A 26,720-nucleotide genomic window follows, 5' to 3' on the forward strand; every position below is an offset into this window, starting at 1 on the left:
TAGGGTACCTCAATGCTGTCCTCAAATCAGTTCTAACAACGAAGAGAGAGAAAGACAAACAGGACAAGGGTCATCAGCACTGTTCTCAGATCAGTAAAATTAACTACAGAGAATATGAACTTCAGTAGTCAGAACAGCAAATCGAATACCACACACATTGTGTACATGTCTGAAGATGGTTTGTCCGTGTGCATGTGCCTGTGTGTGTGTGTGTGTGTGTATGTGTGTGCGCATGTGTGTTAGACCTTGAAGATGTCCATGGAGCACTGTGTAAGGATGGTGCTGAAGGTGGAGGAGAGGCCTAGCTCGACCAGGCTCTCCAGGTGGGTCATCTTCTCCATCTCCAGCTCCTCACGGGTGTGTTCCAGAGTACTGCTCTCAATCAGCGCAAAGCACCTGCACACAACACACTGTTATTAACCTGCGCACGCAGATAATGTATAACCCGTCCAAACAGACTGTATATGCAGCCAAGCCTGTGCATATGCACTTATATAAGTTTGACCATCTGTGAGCATGTACACACATGGCTAGTTCCCTGCCTACACTGTACCTGTCAATGAACTGAACCACAAAGTCCTCAAACTCTGCTGAAGCAGAACAGAGCTCCCGTTCCATCTGAGAGACAGAGAGAAAGAAAGATGAGAGAGAAAGAGAGATAGAGAGAGAGGCAGACAGAAAGACAGACAGATAAGAAAGGGAGAGAAAGGGTGAAAAAAATGAAAGTAAAAAGACAGAAGGAAAGAAAGACAGAATAATACTGATATACGCATATATCAACACACACACACATACACAAACACACACACACACACACACACCTCTGTCAGGTTATCTCTTTCGTGAAGGGCAGCTGAACAGTCAACCAAAGGCACCAGAGTTGTAAAAGTAGCGATGAACTGGAATGTGATCTGCAGAAGGGACAGAGAAGTTGACTTGACCAACAGTTTCAACACATTTCAAATGTAGCTGCAATGTGAGGACATATAAAATCCAACTAATTGATTTCAGATGGGGACATTTCAAATCTAACTGCAATACATGAGGACATTCCATGCGCTCACCATGCACTTGCTGAAGTCGTTGGGGTCGACGCCCGGCAGAGCCCTCATGAGCAGGGGCAGCACGTGCGTGGGGCCTTCGGGGAACTGGCGCCCCCCGCGGGCCAGGCTGCGCGCCATGCCGATCATGCAGCTCAGCGTAGCCGTCAGCTGGTGCGGCTCCGTCAGCGTCTCCATAGCCAGGTACGTCCTGAAGGAGGTGTCAGAGAGCAGGAGAGGAAGTCATTTTGTCACCTCCTATCTTCCACCACGTGTTGCTATGCCCAACACTGGTCCGCCTCCCTGCCTGGGCTACTCCACCCTACACCGCCCCACCAAACGTATCCTAGCCATAACCTGTCCCACCAAACTTAGCATAGCCCTAACCTGCTCCACCAAACTTACCCTTACCCTAACCTGCTCCACCAAACTTACCCTTACCCTAACTTGCCCCACCAAACTTATCCTAGCCCTAACCTGTCCCACCAAACTTACCATAGCCCTAACCTGCTCCACCAAACTTACCCTTACCCTAACCTGCCCCACCAAACTTATCCTAGCCCTAACCTGTCCCAACAAACTTATCCTAGGCCTAACCTATCCCACCAAACTTATCCTAACCCTAACCTGTCCCACCAAATTTATCCTAACCCTAACCTGCCCCACCAAACATATCCTAGCTCTAACCTGCCCCACCAAACACCAATCCTAGCCCTAGTCTACACTGCACATAAATCCCCACCCTTGATTCGCCCGAGTCCCGCCCAATCCCCGCCCACATCCCCCCTCGCTCACTTCTCCAGCACGGGCGGAATGACGAGGCCAGGCCGAACGAGCGCCAGGTTCTGCAGGGCGTGCGCCGCGTCCAGGCTGCCCGTCTTGCTGAACATGGCCAGCAGCACCGGCTGCCTCATGCACTCGGCGAACTCCGTGATGTCCTGCTCCGTCAGCCGGTGGCTGTCCGGCACGGCCGGCAGCCAGGTGGCGCACTGGTAGCGCTCGCGGTGCAGCCGCCGCACCACCGTGGCCGGGAGCCGCTGCAGGAGCTTCATCAGCTTCATCTGGACGCACGGACAGACGGGCAGACCGACGGACGGGCAGACAGACAGAGACAGAAAGGATGGATTTGTACAGTTTACAAATAGCTTCATCTGAACACACAGCTCAACAGACAGGAACAAAGGCCAGACAAAAAACAGATGGACAGAAGGACAAACAGACATGGAGCTTAAGGCTGCAATGAAAAACCAACTGCTTTTCAGTAGCAATTTTAAGGCCTTTTAAAACACTTAAAGCTCACTGAATTAATGTTTGCTTGCAATCAAGCAGTGTATTTACTTTAACTGTGTGTAACCTGCATTTTTTCATGATAGCAGAAGCTTAGTGTGTGTATTTTTATTTATTTTTTTAAACAGACACATATGTCTCTCTTAGTGTGTTTCAGTTGACCTAGTAAAGCTTTTGTGTTGTTTTTTTGAGTGGCGGTAGTCAATGAGATCATTTCTTTTCACTGTTTATGAGGAGAAATTAGTAATGTTGCTAGATATATTGAATTCTAATAAGCTAGGTTTGGCTGAGGCAGCCTAACCTGGTGCAAGATATTTATTTAGCCATTATGAGCAGTATTTAGAGCAGACAGTAGCAGCTTCAGTAGGACTAAGGCAAGGGAGTCTACCCGTAGGAGTCCACGGGGAGGAAAATCCAAGGGTCAGAAAGTTAAAGTCATTCCACCCATGAACTCAGCCAGTTGAAGAATTGTGCTAATTAGCAAATCCAGGTGACTGGAACAAAATTCTGGGGAGGACTTTCACTTTCAGTCTCTGGAAGTCCATTGAGGAAGGACAACAAGGTTAATGGTGTGTTGCTACAGTGGTGCTGTATGCTGTTTACAGCATTCAATCACTGATAGTGACTGTGACAACACCCATTTACTTCCTATGGACTTTTAAAAACCATTTTGAAGCCACGGAAGTGAAGGGAAATGGGGGGACCCTTATATGGTCATGAAGACTGGGCCGTGTCTGGGCACAGTGCGATTGACAGCCTGAGCCATTACTAAGTGAGTGATGTACAGTGATGAGGAAGTGACACAAACTGTCCCTGGTTGGTACACAAAATATTAAAATAGTATTCAAATGACACAATAACTTTACAAATAGGCACATGGGGAGACATTAGACAAAAAAAACCCTATAGGGACTGACTACATGTTCTTGTGGGAAAAAAAAATTCAATTCATATTAGCATTGACATTAAAACGGGTGGCTGAAAGACTAGAACCGCACTGGCACTAGAGGGCAACATCTGAGATGATGATTCAGTGATGTCCCTGGCCAAAAGCTCAATCTGGTTCTCTAAAACTGGCCATCTAGTCATCCCTCCAGTAAAAATGGCTAAATAAATCACTCCCTCACCACCTAAATCTGTCACCCTTCACTCACCCCCATTGTAAAGCACTATATATAAACTGACTGAGGTAATACTTCATTAGGTAGCCTAATGCTCACTTGAACTATAGTACTACAGTAGTTATAAGTGCTGTTATTACCTTATTTACTTCAATTATATTGTTGTAGTAATCTCTGTTAGTACTGTGACTAACTGGTGGGTTACAAGTCCAATGACCCCAATTACTCTGCCACCACAAAAAAGAAGCTCTGTGCGCGATGCTGGTAAATAATTTAAGAATGTTTCCTGCATTCAAGCAGGACCGGCCCTGCTTCTTTGAGCCCAGGGGATTCGGGAGAAGCACAGAACCCGAGAGGTTCCGAAGCGGCACGGGCAGCCAAAATGGCCCGTGCCACGCATAGCTCCCTGACCGCTTATAGCCCAGCTGGCCCCAGGGGAAGCAGCGGATGTCAGTCTGGCACTTCTGAAACGGCACACATATACCCAGCTCACTGCAGACAGGCACCCGCCAGCTGGACTTCCAGGAAGGGTCTGGAATTGTGGCGGGGGGTCGGGGAGGGGGGGGGGGGCGGGCAGCACACGGAACAGTTGCGGGAGGGGGGGTGACTGTTTTTCAGAGGTGTTCATGACCTTGTTCTGGATAGTAGGCTACCTGTCAAAACTATCCTTGTTTTGGATAGTAGGTTACCTGTCAGGACTTTCCGTAGTTCTGGTGCGTTTTAAACCTCCACAGCCAGATTAACACCCAAAGGCGGTTTTCAGAACTCTGACACATGGGCCATTGTGAAATATAATTATAGGTGAACAATTTTTAGAGATGCATTTTGAGTAAGCTTCCCAACTGGTTGGGTCATAATACTGCAGGCTACACTCCAAACCACACCCTGGCTTCATGCCTGTTAAACCTCTACTGATCCAGGATCAATGGTCTATGGCTATTGAGTGCTTTGTCCAATGTACTCAGCACCAATCACAGATCAGTAGGGCTCAAGGTAGCAGAGCGTATGTCTTTGAGCTTGACATTACAGAATGGTTCAACAGCAAAAGACACAGCAAAAAGACCAAACCATCAACTCAAATTTCCTTTTTTTTCCATTTGCCTAGTGCGGTTCTTCCTATACCCCATAAACACATTCCCCCAAGCGGTTAACTGGAAGCAGGAAACAGGAACTAGGAAGTGACTCACCAGCCAGCGGCCATTGTTGGAAGGGTGGAAGAAGGTAGCAATACTGTTGAAAAGGCCGCTCAGCTGCTTCTGGGCCTGCTTGCTGGGCCCCCCCTGTCATTGACATGAAGGACATGAAGGAGTATAATTTTTTTTTTTAACAAAAAAAACCCTATTTCCATCCTCAGTTTGGAAGGGCCATTGTGCCTTTCAAGTCACAAAGACCAACTATGGAAGCACCTCTACCCCCACTGTTCCACAAGAAATTGAATACTAGCAGCTAGCGGCTTTCATTGATGACAGCTGGTAACCTAAGTGCCTCTGGTGTATTGTTGGAAGGACTGGGCAGCATAAACCCACCCCAGGCCTGGCCAGAGAAGCCCAACTTTATTTTAGCCACAACAGGGCTACTATAAGTACTATAATTCTTCAGAGAACAAGAGTACCTTAAAAAGTGGCATGGTGGAATTGCTTTAACTGACAAATTAAAAAAGGCACTGGTGGGGCCGCTGACCCCTGCCACTTCTGCACATAGTGTCGACCTTTGACCTTTGACACTGACCAGCATGGAAGAGATCCAGAGCGCTACATGGCCAATATCATAGGCGTTGGTCAGGTATCTGGGGACAAGCAACTGACTGGCGCCCACAGGCAGGTTTAAACTCCGCAGGAACCTGGTGAAAATCTGAAATTCACAAGTGAACCAAAAACTCATCACAAACATTATCGTAACGCACTCATGTATGTGCACACAGAAACCCGCACACATTCCCACACATTTACATTTGCCAATTCAGCAGACCGTCTTATCCAGAGTGACTAATGGCATGCTCATGACATGTGCGCATGACGTGGGTCAAGCACACATTCACTCACACATACCCACAGCGTTTTGGAAGGGTTATAAAAAGCAGAGCGCCCACCTTGGGGATATAAGGGTCCCAGTCGATGTATCCAATGTTGTCGTTGGCCAGGCGAGCGAACAGGTTCACCAGAGTCTAAGAGATCGGCAGGTCAGGAGATCATTTTTCACGTGAGGGCATGCTACACGTTCTCCGTTACAGACACTCTGCATACGTGCTTTTCCGTCACCCCCGCCAGAAAAACAATTTATAAATGTCCACAGCTCACGCATAATGCCATAGGATGGGGTGGATTTAAAATAGTGAAAATGATGAACAAAAAATATTTCTAAGGATGACTGGATATACGAACATGGACATGGACTGCCTGAAAACAACAGTGTGACTCACCCCCTCCCAAGCAGGCAAGTTCTGTACAGACACCCACAGTTCCATCAGCTCCTCGAACCACAGCCTGAAACATACACAGGGTCTGGATTGAGTAAGATTGGAATAAGGGTTTACAATTATAAATTCAGATATATAGTGTAGTACTTCGGATTCAGGGAAGTACTGTAGATCTGTGTGGGGGTGTACTATTACTGATTTGGCTAAGGGTGTAGTATAGATTTGAGTATGGGTGAACTATTATAGATTCAGGTTTAGGGTGTAGTACTTTAGATTCAAGTAAGAATGTAGAACTGTAGATTTGGGTTTTGGCATAGTATTATTTATGTGGGGCATGGTATAGATTTGAGTAAGGGTGTACTATTATACATTCAGGTTGCAGAAGCACTCACTTGAACCCCAGGTGGAGCTGTTCTGGGGGCAGGATGGTGGGCAAGAACAGCTCAAAGTAACTGATGGCTTTCTGCATGGTGTGGTCAAATGGGCACAGCAGAGGCCTCCATTCATCCAGCATCTCCTGAGTGGAGGATACTGGGAAATACCTGCCATACCATACACAAACATTCATATACACAGGTGAGTATATACACACACACACACAAATACACAGGCCACACACAGGCACATCACAGCTCAGGCAGAATGTGTACATCTTTATCATGTCTGCATATTACATTACATTACAGGCATTTAGCAGACGCTCTTATCCAGAGCGACTTACACAACTTTTTTTACATAGCATTTTACATTGTATCCATTTATACAGCTGGATTTTTTTTACTGAAGCAATTTCGGTTAAGTACCTTGCTCAAGGGTACAACGGCAGTGTCCTACCCGGGAATCGAACCTACGACCTTTCGGTTACAAGCCCAGTTCCTTACCCACTGTGCTACACTCCACATATATATCTCAAAACCTAAATCTTATTTTAGTATGTTGAATAAAAATGGCTATAACACATGCATCCAGCAGGAACGACTAGTACCACACTAAGAAAGAAGTCTGTGCTTGTAAGTGCACAGTAAGTGGCTCATGGTGGTTGTAATATCTCTGACAACCAACAGGGGGCGGGGAGTATGAATGTAAAATGTAAGCGGGTTTGAGGTGTACAGCTACTCACGGTCTGCAGCTTTTAACAAGCATCTTCAACGCCCCCTCCACAGAGCTGGAAGAAGAACGAAGACTGGGTCACTCAGCAAACCAAACTTTTTATTTGTTAACTATCGTTTTACTGGTATTGAGTTGATGATCTCTATTTTATTATATTTTTATTGTACATGAAGCACATTGCTACTTCTGTACAAAATGTGCATTGCAAATAAAGTTTGATTGAGTTTGAGCGAATGAAAGCACAGTGACAGATTAGATTCAATCCAGTATGTCATCACTGAATGCCTGAAGCAATCAGACCAGGGCATGGCCACAGCCAAAAAGCACCATCCTGTGTAAAAACTATGCTGCAAATCCCCATATTTAGATGCTAAACCCACTCTGCTGTTTCTCTTCAGCCCTGTAGGGCACCTGGGTTGCATGTGAAGTCTATAAAAAAATTAAATGTGCGAACATAACTAGGCACTGAAACAACCCAAATGTCTTTGCAGTCTACCAAATACATTTTTCACTCTACCAAAAAAACTCCATGATCCATGCAAAGAACACCACTGGTTATATTCTGTTCTTTAAGTTTCCTTCCAGCACCGGAAAATTCTTTAAACAGCTGTCCTCTCTTCTCTCTCTCTCTCTCTCTCACACACACACACACACACACATCTCTCTCTCTCACTAACATAACATAACATTATATTTATTGTAGACACTTTTATCCAAAGGGATGTACAATAAGTGTGATAACATAAAAACACTCTCAGACACTGTCTCACATACCACATACATAGGCCTACACACAGATTACAGACATACAATCCAGCTCACACACACTCTCACTCGCACAAACACACACACACATACAGAAAAATAGCTCATAAAGACTCCCACACACAGTCTAAGACAGGGCAGTGTCCGTGCGGTGTGTCAGATTAAAATAGAGGAACTCGACACCATAAGTAAACTGGCACAGACCCAGTGACCTTCACAGCTCAAACTGGGGTTCTGGCCACTTACTCCCCAAACTGCCCATTGGGAGAAGCCCGTTTCATTTGGCCTTCATGGGGGGTCTGTGCAGGGTGGGGGGCATTTCACCCCCATCTTCTCACACACCAAGCTCTCTAACTCTGCCAGACAACGCCTCCAGGTTGACTGTCATCCAGTCTGTTTGCTGCTCTAACAAATCAACTGTTTTCTATTGCATCCATCACTCAATTTCAAATGTCATGCCACCATCCTCATTCACCAAGCTTCATTACTGCATGCAGAATGGTAATCTGTGCCCATGGCAGAAATCCCACCTTCAACATAAATAAGCTAATAAACTAAGCTAATGACACAAACTACCCAGTGTCATTCTTAACCTGCTACACATATTCTTAAATGTGTTTTCGACTACTGTCAGAAATTAAATTTATGATATAAAGTACTGGGGCCTCCCAGAGTGCCAGGTGACACAGGGTCCAGAATTGGACTCCGACTGTGCCGTTGTTGAATGTGGCCGGGAGTTCCAGAAAAACTGTTCTAGTACTGATCTGGGACTTCACACTTCTTTTTCAAGCAGTGGGAGAGTGAGCGAAGGAGGTTTGAGCCATTATTGGTGGAGCAGCATTGTCTGCCTACACAAACCAATAAAAACATTTTCACTGTAAAATAAAATATTATTTTACTTGGTAGGCCATGATAGCACATGTTTGTGGGTTCAAGATGCATCACTTTACAATCATGACCACCCTACCACTGAGTGTGCCCTAAAACTGAATGACTAGGCTAGTAGTAACATCAAAACACTGGGAGGAACCTACTTGGGAAACCAGTTGAGACCCAGGTGCTCTGTTTTGGAGTACAGAATCCTCTCATATAGCTCGTACAGTGGTCTCCATGGCAACTGCAGGTCATCCTGTGACAGCAGCTCCTTCTTCCTGAGTGTGTGAGATGGGTATAGGAAGTGAGTTGGGGAACAAAAAGGGTATTCCTAGTGCTCATGGGAAATGCAGTCCAGAGCTTGTTAAATGTATTTTTTATTCATTTGCAGCTATGGACAACATTTTACACCAGCCCATTTACCTTTATTTTACTCTTTTTTGTATGGTCACAGATGCACAAGTGGTCACCAGAAAAAAAATCAAAGCCCACCCCATGGAGTGAAGCAGTACTGATTATTTATACATCAATGGCCTATCCCCTCACCCTGCCAGAACATTCCAATTTATCTAAGACAATCAGGATTATAGCCGTTACCAAAAAAACAACCCAAGAGTATGAGACCTCAGCCTAATTTTAGCATCGATTAAGCCTACTTTATGTAAAATTAAGCAGCTTCATCTAAGATGCCAACAATAGGACCCCTAAGTTAAGGAATATCTACTTTAACAATAACAAGGTAGTACTTGATCATAGTAGTTGGGAGTATTTGAATCCAAAGCTTTATTAGAAAGATGTTGTGAAGTGTCCCCCTCTCCAACAGATGGTAGTCCCACAGTGAATAAGTGATACCTCGGCCCACTGTTGAAAAAGGTGTGCAAAAGCATGCTTGCTGCACAGGAGCAGGAAAACACAGGAGAGGAGCCTCACTTGAGCAGGCAGACCAGGAGGCGAGCGAAGCCCTGGATCATGCCGATCTCCAGGGTGGGGATGGTGACCAGCTCGTACAGCAGCTTTATGAAGAGCACGTGGTCATCTTTGGTGAACTTCCTGCCATACAGACGTATGTAGCTGTGGAGGGGGAGTCATGTGACAGAGGTCAGTGGGGTCATGTGTCCTTCTGCAAGGTAATGGACAGGGTGAGGCAGGGAATCCCCAACAACGAGGGTACACTGAGTTTAGGGGTGTATTTACGTGGAGAATATGAGGGAAGTGGGCGTTTGTAGGAGAAAATACAACCAGGACGATTCAATGGTGTCAGTGACATGTGTGGTGGGTGAAATTCCTTAAACCCCTTCCCCCTTTAAGATGGTGGAAGGTCAGGTCTAGGTAGGGATCAAGTTCAGGAATCAGGACAGTTACTGCATATAGACTGGGTACCAGACGCAGAACAGGTTAAAGAGATTAAAATGTAACACAACACCCTCCTCCCAACTCAAACACACACACACACATACACTCCAAAAAATACAGAACAATGTGTGTATGAATACAAAATAATTTTCACAACGTAATAAACACATTTAAATGTTTCCGTCAGACTACAGTATTTTTTTTCATTGGAGGAAATACACAGAAGTAAAACTTGTGTGAAGACGTGCCATGTTGTTAGGAACTGTGGTGTCGCGCAATGTCAGCACAATTTAGGAACTCACTGCACGACTTTCTGAAAGGAAGTTCACTGCGTTCACACTCGCCAACGGGAAGATCACTGAAACATGACACAAGTTTGCACTGCAGCAACCTTCAATGCCCTGGTCTTCTATCCTGGTTTAAATGCCCTCAAAGGTTCTGACATGACGCACACATCCTACCCTATCTGGGCCAAGACATGAGAGCCTATCATTTAGGGATGACGTATGCCTTGTTAACAAACAACACACGCTCTTACGTTTTGCATATTACCCGAACACACGCACACACACGCACACACTTAACTGCTCTTATCATAAGACAACTGCAAATCAGTATGTGTTTATTTGCTTCCGTTTATTTTATTATCCAAGATCCATCCCCAACGTTTTTAAAAAATCTTTTATCTGAATAAATGATCTCCGATTGCATTTGCAGGCAGTTGCGGAGTGCTGAGAGGTGTCCATACCCTCTAGAGCATGCACTGCTAGCTGCCAGTTCATTTCACCCCACAGCTGACAAGTCAAGCTGCTTAGTCATTGAATCAGGACTAAGCATCATGTGCTATTGGAACAGGCTGTCCACAGTCACCCAATCAATCAGAGATAGCAACAGGACACTGATGTTGTGACCTTTTGCACAGAATCCTAAGAGGGGTTCCACCAATCAATGAGAAGACTGGTAACAATAAATAGAACACCAGTGGTGACTGGTGGACACCATCTGGATATAGCCTACTGCCTGTTGCCAATGTGCTCTTTGACTGGTGGAGCTCCTTTCTGGTTCGTGTGTGAAAGGTGGTGCCATGACTGTCCTTAATTTAGTGTCCCTTCTGGTGCTTGCTTTTGAGCGGGGTGGGGGGGGGGGGGGGGCACTGTCAGCTGAAGCCCCATGTTCCATATTAAAGCAGTGACCAGTTACGTGCCTGGGCGATGACCACAGTCACCAATGGCAGCACTTGCTCTTCAGCTGGAAACATTCAGGGGGCTGCATTTGTGTGCACGTGTGCATGGATCTTTGCCAGTGTTTCCGCACGTATCTGTGTATGTACTTAAGTCGTTGGTGATATATGAGCTGAGAAGTGAACTGGAGTAACGCGTACATGTGCACGTCTGTTTATGAAAACTACACCGGGACAAACAGGAAGTTGTCAAGGAAATTATGCAATCTGTGCAAATGCTGTCTGTGACTGGGCCAGAACACACTTTAGGGAACAGTACATACAAGTCATAAATAAGACCCAGGGTGCTGTGTTCAAACAGCAAGGAGGCCAGCAGTCAGCTTAATTTAGACATGCTTTTCATTTTCCAGAAAAAGCAGACACAGGTCAAATATATTTTCCTTTTCTTTTTAATTCATAAATCATAATGTAAATCAGACTCTTTTCAGGCATGTTTCATGTCATCACCTTTCTGCTCACACGAGAACTATCCAAACTGTTCCACCAGCAAGACGACACAGACACAAACACCAGACTGATATTATCAAACTTTGATTATAAATCAAGTTTCCTTTCCTCTTTTCTGTCAAAAGACTGACATTGCAATGGCACTCATTAGTATTTTATATAAAGACACTTCATTGTAATTAATTGATTTTGTCTGTCTTTTGATCAATTAATTGATCAAAAGACAGACATTGCAATGGCACTCATTAGTATTTCATATAAAGACACTTCATTGTAATTAATTGATTTTTGCACGCAAAATTTCTGATGAAACCTTAAACACGCGTCACATATTTCCCATCAAGCCCAAGTCATTCTGACAGATAGTATCTTATCACCAGGCAAGATGGGTAAGGAGTGACCGGGGACCGGGGGGGTTGGGGGGGGGCTTCTGTTTGCAAGAACATAAACAAGAGTCAGGTATCCAAACAGCTGCCTGAGCTACAGAGATGACCACCATTCCCACAGACGAGCTGAGCTCAGATTTTGTTTTCCTACTGGTGACCCTGAATATTTTCAAAAAAACAATTTAACTTCATCCTATGTTTCACGTTCTTATAGCTGCACTGTTGGGGTTTACTAGTTTGAGCTTCATTTTGGGACAGCACAGAAGGATAAAGGATTTATGTTTTAAATACCATGTTTTTAAATAACAGGAAATTCTTGGGAGAAAATGTTTTACAGGGAAAAAAAGGAATGAAAATGAAATCTCAGGAATGGTGCTCAGTTGGACCCACAAAGAATGTGCTTTGTTAATGGCTGTTGCCAGGCTTAGTTTTTCCAATTAAACACTTTCCCCATGTTAAACAATATCTGCAAACAGACCTAGCTACAACAACCTCAAGCTCAAGTTCAGGGCAGTAGATCACTGACCACCAGACATAAAACGACATGTTCCTCATTTGCGAGATCTGCACTTAATCCATCGGGTTTAATCCCTGGCTAAATCTCCTTCTCAGGACCTCAGCACTGTGAATCAATCAATAGCAATTAGGGAGTGATCGGCATTCATCTCTATAGCTCTATATTCTACAGCGGGGTGAGAAGCTGGGGGAAGATGGCAGGGGAACAGTGACAGTGATTTGTACATAATACTATCAAGGGGCCCCTGTTCATCGATCGGGCGCCCGTATGCTGCAGTTAAAGCCGTACATGAAAGATCTTCCTCCCACTCCACTCTACAGCGATCTTAGCTGTAGTCAGCATGACGCGTTTCGGAGGAGAACTGTGGATGTCTACACTCTCCCGAAGCGGCAGTGGGAATCGCACCATGAACGCGGCTGTGCGGTTGCAGACAACTGGCCATTCATAATCGAGGCGGGAATTGAATATGCTCAGCTGCGCTTTGGATGCCAAATAAAAAAATTAAATGGCGAATCATTTCTCACATATGTTAACGGGACTAGCTAGCCTCTCACAAATGGGTGCATATAATAATGATAATATGTGCCAAAACAATGGGAAAATTGCCCTAAATGCCAAATTACCATAAATTACCATAAATTACCATAAACCCTGAATGCGTTGCATCAGTATTAGGCTGACAAGAGGCCTGTCTGGCTCGTCACTTAGAAGCAAATTTGAAACAGCATTTTGGTGTATTTACTGATACAACGATACAAATGGTTTCTTGTCAACGTTCATTAAACTGTTTTTCATGAATTAGGTCTACGTTAGTGTCTATGTTTGGGTACACGGGGCCCCCACAGCAGCTCGTATGGGTGCTAACGGCGTTTCTGACCATGACGCCTGTGCCACACCGCTTACCTCACCTGTGCGTGACAGCTACCTCGCTGAACTGCTGCGGCTCGCACGCATGTGTGTCCAGACTGCCAGCGTTGCTGCTGCGGTGCTGCTACTGCCAGCCCTATCTTTCTACATTGAGTTTGCCTTTGATAATGGCCATCAATAATAGAATGTTTGATTTCATTTCATTATAAACTTAATTTATATTTAGTTTAGACAGAAAAAGGTTAAGAAGCGTGTGCACAATTGTTAAAAAAAATAATATTTAGCCTAGACATTGAAACTATAGTGAAAGGTTATGTGAACTGCTGTGACTGCTGTGAACAATATGACTATCAACAGATCTTTTCACTGTCTATTTTTTCTGAGAACCGCGCGCCTCACGCGTGAAAAATAGGCTCCACGCCAAAACTCTAGACGACGCATCGCTGCAGTGAGGCTCGAGCCGCGCCTCAGACACACATCTCACGCAGGCAGTGTGGCTGCTCTAACCTGTTAACATGGGCGCCAAAATGAAAAGCAAGAGGTTCCGCGACCATCACGCACAGGTGAGGTTAGCGGTGCGGCACAGGCGTGAGACACAGACTCCACAAAATGGGGGAAGAGAAGCTTCATGACCCCCCCCCCCCCCCAGGTGGTGATACAGTACCATGAACTATCAATCCTTTAGTAGAAGGAGTTCATCAAAAGCAGCTTCTCCCTTGTAAAATAATATGAGTTATTCAGGTGTTGGTGCTAATTCCATAGTACCGTACCACCTTTGAAGTCCCACTCTCCCCAATAATACTGATACAGAGAGAACCAACACAGGCCAAGGTCTGATGCTATTTTTTACAGTCTCTGGTCTGATGTCTGGCCTATTTGCTATCAGCATAGCTACTTCTGAACCTCAGACAAGTAAATTAGAAAGAAATTCAATGATCACTTATGACCACTGCAAAAACATAGAGGCTCGCTAATTGGGTGCTCTCATGCTTGAAAAATCAACCAGGCTGTGAATACAGACAACCAGGACCAATTTTTTAATATCATCAACTTTCTAGAAAAGTACAGCTGCCAGCCACACCACCCTGTACCCTTCATGTATCAATGTCCTCAAGCAAAGTAGGTGTGGGCTTGGGTTTAATTCTTAGATGGAAGATCTCCTAGGATATCACACCCAGCTCTTGTGCATTAAATGAACTAAAGATATTGTTGTGAGACATAAAGACCCTGTTTACACTTGGGTTTAAAATGCATTTCGGTGATCTGAACACAAGTGGACAGCCGAGACACATTGCCGTTCACACCTGTGTCTATCGTGCGTCTCCAAGGTGTCCAGCTGACCACTTGTGTTCAGATTTCGTTACTGCCTACGTCACTTCCTCTAGAAGGTCAAAGGGCCCCGCACAGTTATTATGTCAGTTTGTCGCCAGACAAGCGCCAGATTTGTTTCGCACGAGCTAGCTAAGAAAACAAAAATGTTTCAAGAACTAATATACATGTACGGGCTTTTCCAGCTGTTGAGACTGGCAGGACAAAGTTTTTTTTTTTTTCGAGCGTTGGCGGGCTGTCACCAAAACAACCACCATGTCCTGCACTGATGACGTATTTTCCTGTTACGTCCTTGTCGGGGACGCATCAGGACGCATTAATGTTTACACTACAAAAGATATGTGGTCGAATGCGTCCCAGACCACCTCGGCAAGTGGTTTGAGTGATTGGATCACAATGCATCTTGGTGGTCGTTTACACTTGTATTTAGTGCTGTCCACTTCTGATCCGATCGCCCAAAATGCATTTTAAAAGCAAGTGTAAACAGGGTCTAAGAGTTTAGAAAGTCTGCTGCCTTGTTGCACAGCAAGCCAAGAGTCTGAGTGACTTCATTCAGAAGTTTAAAAGTTAGAAAGGCAGAATTCACCAACCTACAAAGGGGAGCAGCTAATGAATGCATGGCAAACACTGAGAGACACACCAATGAAATGTCATTGCATTAAAACATTCAAAGAAGCAACAGAAAATCTCACAATGCCAATCAAATGAAAAAGACAACATAGTTTGTCGAGGCTGTTCACACATTTATGAAAGTTATCGGGATTTTTGACCCTAGACAGGTTTTCAGTCTGGATGTTGACAATCTCAGTGTTCACAGTGTTGTTATATTCCTGGCTTCATAAAGTCTCACTGTAAATCTGAACTAGAAAATTACAAACAGAACATAAAGAAAAACACATAAATGTCCTTGGATGAATAAGGGGATAATTAAAAAAAAAAAATCTACTTCTCCATTTAACACAGAAGGCCAAACATTGCTCGTCAGTTGTTATGCACTCTATCAATGCCATGGGCAGGTTCTCACACAATAAATCTCCATCCATGAAAGAAAAGACAGAAAACCAACTGACACTGATTGTACTTTAATAACAAAATTTAGAGCACTGGACGTTTTCCCTTATTTAAATGTGCGCCTTTCAACAGCTGCCTCAGTTTTCATTTCCATGCCACTGCTATGAACAGCTGGTTTCATTTTTCACCTTACAAATGTTTTTTTTTTGTTGTTGTTTTTTTACACACAACAGAGCACACTGCCCATTTTCAATTAGGCTAATATTTCCCACCTCTTCAACACAAATGATTGTATGTGTTCTTGGTGGATATTTTAATTTACTGTGGAACTGCCTAGTACACCACACTATTGTGTTATGTGTTGAAGAACATAAACACATCACTCTTCTTGCACAACTCACTGATAACTGAATTATTAACGATGATTGCACAATTAGGCCTAATTGAATAATTATATGACTAATGGCTTACAATATAGGCTCTATTGACCAAGTGGTGGTGAGGACTGAAATGCATGCAAAATAACAACCCATCATTTTCTCAGTGAGCACTGAACACTGCTGTAGCCTGAACAGCTGAAACAGCACAAACTTTACTGTGCTTTCATGCTCCATGTTAGGCTGAAGGTGGGGCCTAACATGCAGACGAGAGATCCTATTGGTTGATAAAGCCTGAGCCTCTTGTCGCCACTCTATGTTGCCACAGGGGCGACATAGCTCAGGAGGTAAGACCGATTGTCTGGCAGTTGGAGGGTTGCCGGTTCAAACCCCGCCCTGGGCATGTCGAAGTGTCCTTGAGCAAGACCCCTAACCCCTAACTGCTCTGGCGAATGAGAGGCATCTATTGTTAAGCGCTTTGGATAAAAGCGCTATATAAATGCAGTCCATTTACCATTTACCATCTTATGTTCAGAGCTAGCAGTTCAGGAAGCTGGGTGACTCAATTGCTTTAAGGAACTACAAAATTACAATTACAAATAAAACTGTGTCCAGAGCAACCATGCTGGCTGTGTCAGACATAACATCTTCCCCCGTCGGTTTACCCCGCTATCTAAATTCATCTGATTTCATGGCAGGCTGCCTGAAGATGCTCAGAAACTGGCTCTGACCCAGCCATTCCACGAGGAGATTCCCTCTGTCGCCAACAACACTAATAATAAATGCAAATATGTCTTAATACTGCATATAGCACCAGGGCACAATAAAGGCATTTCATTTTTATATGTAATGTCAAACAATAATTTGAGCCTATTGTGTTGATTTTAGGGTTTCCCACAGCCATTCATAGTGGCCATATGGCGTATGTCAGATGGAAGCTAGCGAAATGAACCTACGTCATCATGAATAGAGATGGCACACATGGAAGGGAAAGCAAAGGATCACTTTCTGAAGTACCATGATACAAAATATTAGTTTTCCAAACTGATAAAATACAGATTACACATTTCAAATACATGTAGGCTAACTGTAAATCTGTCTGTCCATGGCAATATGGCAGTACATAATTTAACATAATGGGTGGAAAGCTCAGCGTAGTTCAAAATTACGTTCAGAATTATAGGATACACACGCAGCCACACACACACTAATAGGGCGCGTTGATAATCATGACGTAGAAAACAGTACCCGACGAGCTCCAATGCTTTTTACATCAAATCTAAAAATCATTTTGGACGGTAAAACTTTTAGACTGTATTCTATAACGTGATACCGACGACGAAACGTTATGGTTTAAATCTAAGCAGAACGCCGATGTTGTGTGATGCTGTGTGAAATTGAAATGCTTACAGTAGCGGTTCCGTCATTCGTCATTTCAGAAGGTACAGAGCCAGATCTGCGTACTCATCCCAGCTTACGCGAGCTAAAACGAGCTAAAACATTTTGCATGTGACTCAATAGCGTCACTATGCTTAGTAAACAAGAGATTGCAAAATACAGCTGGGCAATACAAGACAAAGTTCTTGTTACTGAAAATCCTTCACCCGGATGATTTCACATGAGGTTAGCAAATTGTTGTGGCTTCTTACGCCGTGTCAGTTTTGTTAACGCACAAACAGTAACCCAATTGGACCTTTCCAGAAAGACAATTGCCGGACAGGTGACATTACATAAACTGTACGAAAACGGAAAGCTAGCGAACATACACATCTAAAAATCATTTTGGACGGTAAAACTTTTGGACTGTATTCTATAATGTGATACCGATGACGAAACGTTATGGTTTAAATCTAAGCAGAACGCCGATGTTGTGTGATGCTGTGTCAAATTGAAATGCTTACAGTAGCGGTTCCGTCATTCGTCATTTCAGAAGGTACAGAGCCAGATCTGCGTACTCATCCCAGTTTACGCGAGCTAAAACGAGCTAAAACAGTTTGCAGGTGACTCAATAGCGTCACTATGCTTAGTAAACAAGAGATTGCAAAATGCAGCTGGGCAATACAAGACAAAGTTACTGAAAATCCTTCACCCGGATGATTTCACATGAGGTTAGCAAGTTGTTGTGGCTTCTTACGCCGTGTCAGTTTTGTTAACGCACAAACAGTAACCCAATTGGACCTTTCCAGAAAGACAATTGCCTGACAGGTGACATTACATAAACTGTACGAAAACGGAAAGCTAGCGAACATACTAGAAACGTAGCTTTTTTATTTTTTTTAACCAATGCCTATTTGACGCGATCTATATAGACTGATAAAATCGGTTTGCTATTTAACAAGGCTAAACAAAATTTAAAATACGCATTAATCAGAAAATTAAAAAAATAAATAATAATAATCTACCCAAAACTGTTCTAATCGACTATTGCTAAATTAAGGTTGCTGGCTAGATAAATTAATATTTAGACAACTAGCTAGGAGTAGCCTAATCATTTCTGGGTCAAGTCGACAACTAACTGTACCCAGGCTACTAACCGGCTAAAACGCATGTACTCACGTAGAAAGTTTCCTGGTCCAAAACAGAACTCCGGGCCATAACTCCCGGACCTGTAACGCCAGGGCCAAGTTACCCTTGATTTGGCCCAGAATTTCATTCGACTCTTCATCTAATTTGTCCGCGTAAGGAAGAAGTTTATTATAGACAATGTCTTTTTGAGGGACAAAACCTAATGTCCCAGTCGCGTCCTTTCTCATATTACAGTTCCCCAAGAGTTAATTTATCTTTGTTAGCGGACACTCGCTCAGTTCGTAAGCAACGTTCCAATATTTTTGACACCTATTTTGTTGAATCTACTTTTGGCATATTTCGTGATTCTCGTAATTGTTAATTATGCAGTTAACTTGTCAGGCGACTAGTAGCATGACAGCTCAGACTCTTCTGACCTGAACGGTCACACACCCACACATTCGCTCATACTCAATTAGCCTGACAACACACACACACACTATGAACACATGCTTTCTCAATCCTGCCATACACACGCATTTACGTTACATTCCCGCCCCTCCGTCACATGTGTCGTCATGTCCGCCATTACTTAAAATTATCCGTGGTGGAGAATAATATTGGGATTCCTCAAGAAAGTTATGCCATTTTTATATGTTTAAATGTGCATAAATTCTTCCGGATTCTCAGAGGGTATGTATTCTGTAATGGGGCAGTAAACAATGATACGTGAAACAATACGTGACTTCAGCTGGTGCCCCAGTTTCCAATAGAACTACAATGCCCAGAGACCTCTGTGTTGTAGGCTATTATGGTTTGCCTGTGGAGCACCTTGACCTTCTTTCTGTTAGGGCTGTCCCTAGCGCTTACACTAACAAGATCCCATTAAATCTATTTGAGATCCTTTTCTGGTACCTGATCCGATGTGGTTTGACTGTTCTTGTCTTGAAGGGCAGTCTGCTTTCCGTACAAGGGATAGCCTATAAGAAATATGGTGGTTACCTGCTTCACCAATCCTCAGGTTCACCAGTGTCATATTTTACATGATGTGAGAGACATTTCAATTCTGGTCTAGTGCATTATTAAATGGTGTAACTAGGATTCAAATCAGACATAATTTTGCTCTCACTATTTATTTATTTATTTATTTTCAAAAGCCAAGTTTTTACCATATTAATTATTTTTCTGCTTTAATTGGCTGCAACAATCTTTGATCCTTTTATGGGCTCTATCCACATCCTTAAAAACATTGCCTAATTAAAATCCCTGAATCTGTGAGCAGTCATTTTTTTTCCCTAGAAGTCTTTTGAATGAGTGAATGGAGGGGGGTGGGTGTGATTGGTTGATCTGTTCCCTTGTCTACTTCCAATAATCTATTTTGTATCATAATCTCCCCTGTAATCACTCTTAGGCTCCTCTTTGTGTGTGGTTGCATGGCTAAAAAGGAGCTGACCTCTTTACATGGCTATAGTCTGACCTCTTTACATACCACTGCAGGCCTTTGTGGTTAGTGACGTCATTCTGCTTGATGTGATTGGTGTGGTGTTGGAGACCTTTGCATGAAAGCTGTGACTGCTAGTCTTTCTCTATCAGCGGTACTATTAATTGATTTGGCCTTGATGGACTGATACTCCCTGAAAGTACATCCTCTATTAGCCTGGGATGCCTTAACATTGAACTCCAAGAAGCTGGTTTGCCATCTTGCCCTTCTAATTCCACATCTCCTTCTTGTCAGTTGTGTGTCGTGCGTCAGCTGTGGCGCAGAGAACATGCTTCCTGTCTAGCCTTAATCCAGTAGGGTTTCTGGAACTTGCCCTTAAGCAATCGTTATTAGATTTCTTTAGCTCTCAGTTAGTCCAATAAGGGATGGGTGATTAACTTATAAATCTGTTAAGAGAGAGGATACTTATGGTATGTTAGTCTTTGGTACTAACCTCACTCAATTTCTTTTGCATGTGCATGATTGATGGTTTAGCTGTTTTAAAGAAGCTAGATTTTGGTCTTCCAGAATAACAACACATTCATGTGGTCATGTCTTTTCTTTCCATGTCTGGATCCCATATTTCAAGGGATGAACATGCCTCCTGCAATCCAGGAACTATGTATTTATTTATTTATTTATATTTGCTTGTTTTGCACTGCAGGCTGCACTGCTGTGCTATAGGACAGCTAGAGCTAATCATAGGAGAAACATTCACTTACAATACTACATTTGATAACGTGTGGGTGCACACACACATACTATACATTACATTACATTACATTTATTTAGCAGATGCTTTTATCCAAAGTGACGCACAAAAGTGCATATCATGGAACAGCTACAAAACACAGGTTCGATAAGGTACAATATTCATTTTGTACAGCTATTTATGGCCAATGATACAGTTCAGTTCACGCAGTGAACTATATATTTATATACTGTACTTATTACTATACTATACACTTATATACTGTACATGTGCAGTGACTTTGCCAGATGGACCAACATTTAAAGTGATAAAGGCAATAGTGAAATCAAAACAGTTTCATCAGAATACTTATGACCATGGAACCTGTCCAGGGTTTATTCCTGCCTCTCGCTCAATGCACTCTGGGCTAGGCTCCCGCATCCCCTGCAACCCTGACCAGGAATAAGCGAGCATAACTAATGGATGGATGGATGGATGGATTGAAGAAGGACTCATGCAACCTTCTGTTCATGTAGCTACAAGGTAAGGATATCTGCTCTTTCCACAGCAGAGCTATTTCTGGTGGGTGCATGCCAGGTACACACAAATGTGTGCATCAACCTGTGAGATTTGAAAAAAAAAAAATCCCCTGGATAAAAACTTGGTATTGTAAAAAATAAAAAAATAAAAAATTCAGAGCTGTAAAAATAATATAAATTATTACATTATATTTCCTAAAATAATATTTTCATGCCAGTGTAAATTTTAAATTTACAATAGGTTTCAAGGAGGAATCTTGCTTTTTGCCATGATTTTTAATGGAGTTGCAATACCTCCCTTAACCACCTGGCTGGCGAAAATCGAAACTTTTGCAGAGGCTTTGTGGAAGGGCTCCCAGGAAAGAAATGAATGTGGAAAGTTTAAGTAAACTTTTGGCTGCCTTTGGTGGACCTGGTCTCTGCCTCAATTTTCTCTTGATTCATATTTGTAAGAAAGAGGCTCTTTCATGGCCTCACTTTATATTCACTTTGGGTCTGAATATGTTGCTTGGCATCAGCATATGATTCATAAAGTGTAATGAGTGTGTTACGTCCCCAGCCATAAATTCTTTTTGACATAAATTTTACCTAATGATATAGGCCTATTTAGTGCCAGATACAATTAATAATAAGTGAGACCAAGTAGGTACAAAAAACGTTATTTGCAAGTGCAAGCTAAGTTGCACGTTCATAATCCTTACATTGTGATCAAAATTTATTCCGGCTGCATCAAAAAAGTTTTTGCCTAGTGGTTGCAATGTCTAGCATACTTAATAAGTGGCCAAGAGAATAAACGTACAATGTTAAAAGTTGACGTTCAGTCTTTTCAAAGAAGTAGTTCTTTCAACAAAAAAAAAAAGTTTCTTAAAAAACTTTGCAGCATCTCATTTGTTTGTTCTGTGAAATTGAGATCTGACAAAGCAATTTAAAAAAAATATCTAAAACCTGTTAAAACCCTCTTTATCATCCAGTACCCAAGTCTCTGAATTAATATTTAGTTAAGAAATTTAGTTTTGAATCAAGTAAGTCAGCTGAGAACTCCATTCTCATTTGAACTCATATCCATGTGAATCAAAGTAAGTTGAGAATGCAAAGGCACAGTGTACGAACAAAATCCACAGGAGCCCACAGAACCACAGGAATGTGGTGAACTTCTCTTGAGTGTAGTCCATAAATGATGTTAGCCACATGTTTCTAAATGAGGATTTTGTTCAATTGCATTTGTTTATCCAGCATGGAGGGTTACTGATAAGAGGTGCTGTTTGTGTACACAGATGTATGGTTCTATGGGGGAAAAAAAAACAAATCCATGGATCGATGAATATTACAGAATAAACATGAACTGCGGAATACAGGGACAGAATGACAAACCCAAGGGGAGCATTTGTATGATTGCAGCCAGCCACCCATCATCCACTCTTATGTGGGTGGATGATTAGATGAAGCAATAGCCTGATGTGAAGACCAGTTTTCTTTTCTTTTCCCAAAATTTGTCCAGTTAGCACCGTTATTTTTTAAGAAAAGTGCCATGGGACCTTTAATTATCTTGCTGAGTCAGGACTCCGGTTTAATGTCTTAGCCGAAAAATGGCAGCACGCTGGCCGCATAACTGTGCCGGGGCGTTGGATTTGTATTTGTTCCAGAGGGAAGACTGCCCCCTGCTGGCCAATAAATACCTCCAGACAGCAGCAAAGTTTTTTTCCAGGTGGTGTCTGTTTTGGGAATAAAATAAAATATATATAGATATTATTATTTATAATAACAATATTAACAACAACAACAAATAATAATAATAATAAAGGAAACTCAGCTCTGCTTGCCTTCAGCATTCTGACATAAGAATGGTACAGTGTGAAAACAGACTTATTTACAGCACAATTACTTAATTCCTAAATATACAGATTCATAATGCACAAAGATGCTAATTGGGATGACAAAGAACAGAATATCAGAATGTTTATGGTTACAGACATCATGTGTCTCGGGTATATCCAAACCTGACTACCCTAAACTGGAAGTACACACCTATAAAATACCTATTTTTTCGTCCAGATATTAACAAATGGTATCTAGGAAAAATTTGGAAAATAAGATTTGCAGAACTTTGATATTTTATTAGGCACAATAAAATAAGTGTTTGGCAGACACATTAACAGAATCATTTTTTTTTAAATTAACAGTGCAAGACTAAAGAACTCCTAAAGAAAGTCCGTCGGAACTTCCACATTCCGAGTGCAGGTACACATTAATTTGTTGGTTGAACAGATACAGCTACTGAGTGTTGTCTCCACACACCCCTAATATCTATGCTATATATAGACCCAGCTGTTTTCACTAAAACATTTCACAGAAAACACTAACGGTGGTATGCTCGAATCCTCGATGCTTGCCATTCTGTTCCTGTGCTTTTTTTCATTACACTTCTGACACATGCCTTCATTATATGTCCTGTCAGCCACAGTGGAGAAGGTCATATGCCAGGTGTTGGACTTTTTGTAAGTTGTGAGTAAGGGTTTTCTGGTATTATGAGTGAGGCAGTGCGTGACTTGAACGTAAATTTCCAAGAACCAAGAAATACTCACCCTTCATTATCTCTTCCTCTGAAACCTCTGCCAGGCAATGCATTGGAACAAGATGAAAAGGAAGGACCCAGACCCAAAAAGGAATTTTTCTTTTATTTATTTATTTATTCATTTATTTATTTATTCCATTTGGAAAATATGTGGTTATACATAATGCATCCCATTTTTTCCAGAGACAAGTATTGATTGATGGCATCTGGTGATGTAGGTTTAATGCTCATGATGGTTATTTATGGGGGTAGCTGTGGTCTTTCTGGGCTGATGACGATCATGTTACACAACCTGGGCCAGGCTGACACAGGAGCTCTGGGACTTTGTCTGGATACTATGAAAAAACTACAGGATGCTATGGGGTTTCAGTGCGTATGCTATTTCTGGTTTCATGTCCAATTGGGTTGACCGGTCAGTCCATAACTCTGAGGTTTGCATCTCTGTGGTTCTACTCTACATTTTTCTGCTAAAATGCAAGAAAATGTTTGCCCTCACCGATGAATAGAAGACCCAACGCGTCTTTTACAAATAATGATATCATTATTGTAGAACATATGGTGAACAGAAAAGGAAACACCTGGGTGAGTGAAAGACAGTAAGAATATACAAAGTGGAGGCAGCCACACAGGTGTTAATTAACCATATAACATCCCAGGATGCATTGGATCATGTAACGCTGGACAGACCTGGTTGTCTGTAGTCATGGCTGCAAGAGGAGACCTCTGTAGAAAGAGGGGCAATTGTCGGGGCACATTTGGCAGGAGCTTCAAGACCAAGACAACAAGCAGCAGTATATTAGGACATAACTCCAAGGGAAAGACATCATCAGCAAACGTCAACAATGGGCAGAAGTAGAAGTGCACACTTTCGGATTGTGATGTCACACTGCAATGCAAAACAGGTAAGCAACTGCAGATAAGTAGAACATTTGAACCAATTAGAGATTTGCATTGATGTTTCAATTTCTTGTTCAGTACCTGTATGTACAATAACGTTAAAATAATCACATAAATCCAGAAAGAAAACTGTACAGGCTCCTGCTTCTAGAATGACTGTCTTTAACTAGTCTCTGTGTGTAACTCCTTAATCTTTCACCTTTCTCATAACATTGCTGAAACTTTGCAGTGACATCACAGCACTGAACCTCCTCCCACTTCAACATTTTCCACATCACTTTTCCAAGCGAGGGTATAAAATTATGCCTTAGACAGCTTGCATATTTTCCCAATGAGAGTGTATTTCCTTGAGTTTGTGTGCGTGCGTAAGTATGTGCATGTGTTGACCCAAATGGAATGTTTGACACATAAACGATGCAACGTCTGAGATACGGTTAGTACCTTGACTGTCTACTCTCTGCTCTTGCATGCACAAGACTGGGTTGAAATACAGCAAAGCCAAAACAGATTCTGCACATATTTTCAGGAAGACAGGGATGACATTGAGAAGACTCAGGAACCATGATTAATGCATCAATGAAGAATCCAAATGTGAGCACATCTATTAATCCCTCCAACTGGCTTCCCAAACACCTGCTCTTATTTACTGATTTATTAGTATTGATGTATTTATGCAATATATTTTCCCCCTCTGCTGTCTGCTTAGGCAATGTGGCTTCTGGAACAGGACAACCTGTGAGCTCTTATCCATTCTTCACTAAAACACTTAGCAGTAGAGAGGCAGAGGGAGCGAGAAACTGGCCAGGTAGGGGCATAGGAAAGGGCAATTGAGGGTGTGGGAGAACAATAAGTGGATTTAGGGGGTGACAGGGAGCACTAGAGTTTATGGAAGTTTGGGTTATCAGTGTTTTAGGGGGTAACAGGGAGCAGTAGGTTTTATGGAAGTTAGGGTTGTTAGGGATTTACTGGGTAACAGCGAGCAGTGGCAGTTATGGGTGTTTGGGGAAGCTGGGATATATGCTGTGCAATTTAGGAGAATGAGGTTGATTTAAGGTCAATGGGTACAGGAAGAGGAATGGAGGTTGGGGAATTGTGATGAAGTACAGTCAGGGTGACAACATTTCTGAGTTCCCAGGATTGTCTGCTTGCCATTTCATCTTGTGTCTAGAAAGAGACATTTTCCCTGACAGCTTTAAAGTCAGAAATGTGTTGTGTGCTTGATGCAAAAAAATTGGGCATAGGAGTTTTGGTCCTGTACGCGAGAACTGCAGGCATTGTACACACTCACTTCCACCAGGGGGCAGCAGAAGTTTAAATTCAATTGTCCATTAAAACAGTGGCTCTACCGTCAACGTCTCATTAAAAATATTTCATTCTCTCTAACAGAATCCTGCTTTCTTCTCTCCTGCATCTGTTAACAAGCTTCAGTCATTAGAATTTAGAATCCCTTTGTGGACTAATGTCCATTTTCCCATGCAGTCAAAAGTAGGGGAACGTGAGACTTCAGTAGCCGGTAACAACGTTACCATATGGCATCAGCTCTGATTCACATGATCAATATGAACCAATAAAAATACTTTTGGCTTCACAGCAGCATAATGTTTAGTTGAAATCAGTAAGCTGTTGAGAGTGCAAGGAGTACATAAAAGCATTAATAAAGCCTTGCTCTCTCATGTCACCAGGGAGCAGGCAGGCCTGGCCAATGATTTTGTCCCTGAATGAATGCAGTTTTAATACAATGATTGCAATCTGTATCTGAAAAAAATGGTCAGTAAACAGTGAAAATGTATATTCAGTCAAATCAATCAATCGATCTCTATATGTGCAGATTGGGCTTAACACACTGGTTGTCACACTGTGTTTCATAATGGACATTTTCCACAGTCAATCAAAAAAT

General features: G+C 42.6%; 1 protein-coding gene across 3 annotated transcripts in view; it reads right to left on the bottom strand.

Annotated features, from left to right (window-relative positions):
* psme4b (proteasome activator subunit 4b) overlaps positions 1-19,165 on the bottom strand; it is a 45,714-nt gene extending 26,549 nt beyond the window's left edge. Inside the window, exons 1-14 of one of the 3 annotated variants that reach the window (XM_035405882.1) lie at positions 18,696-19,165; positions 9,543-9,683; positions 8,774-8,890; positions 6,985-7,029; positions 6,257-6,406; positions 5,868-5,931; positions 5,538-5,612; positions 5,177-5,299; positions 4,636-4,728; positions 1,836-2,101; positions 1,065-1,251; positions 822-911; positions 554-618; positions 246-396 (exon numbers count right to left, since the gene is read on the bottom strand). In XM_035405882.1, the coding sequence (XP_035261773.1) occupies positions 246-396; positions 554-618; positions 822-911; positions 1,065-1,251; positions 1,836-2,101; positions 4,636-4,728; positions 5,177-5,299; positions 5,538-5,612; positions 5,868-5,931; positions 6,257-6,406; positions 6,985-7,029; positions 8,774-8,890; positions 9,543-9,683; positions 18,696-18,892 (1,764 nt within the window). In that variant the 5' untranslated portion in view covers positions 18,893-19,165. Of the gene's footprint in view, positions 1-245; positions 397-553; positions 619-821; positions 912-1,064; positions 1,252-1,835; positions 2,102-4,635; positions 4,729-5,176; positions 5,300-5,537; positions 5,613-5,867; positions 5,932-6,256; positions 6,407-6,984; positions 7,030-8,773; positions 8,891-9,542; positions 9,684-17,549; positions 18,006-18,040; positions 18,061-18,695 lie in introns of those variants that run through there. The other 2 variants (XM_035405885.1, XM_035405884.1) reach the window with 2 other exon arrangements.
* Between the last annotated feature and the right edge of the window lie 7,555 nt (positions 19,166-26,720).

The sequence above is a fragment of the Anguilla anguilla genome, chromosome 2, assembly GCF_013347855.1.
Source record: "Anguilla anguilla isolate fAngAng1 chromosome 2, fAngAng1.pri, whole genome shotgun sequence".
Classification (NCBI taxonomy): Eukaryota; Metazoa; Chordata; class Actinopteri; order Anguilliformes; family Anguillidae; genus Anguilla; species Anguilla anguilla.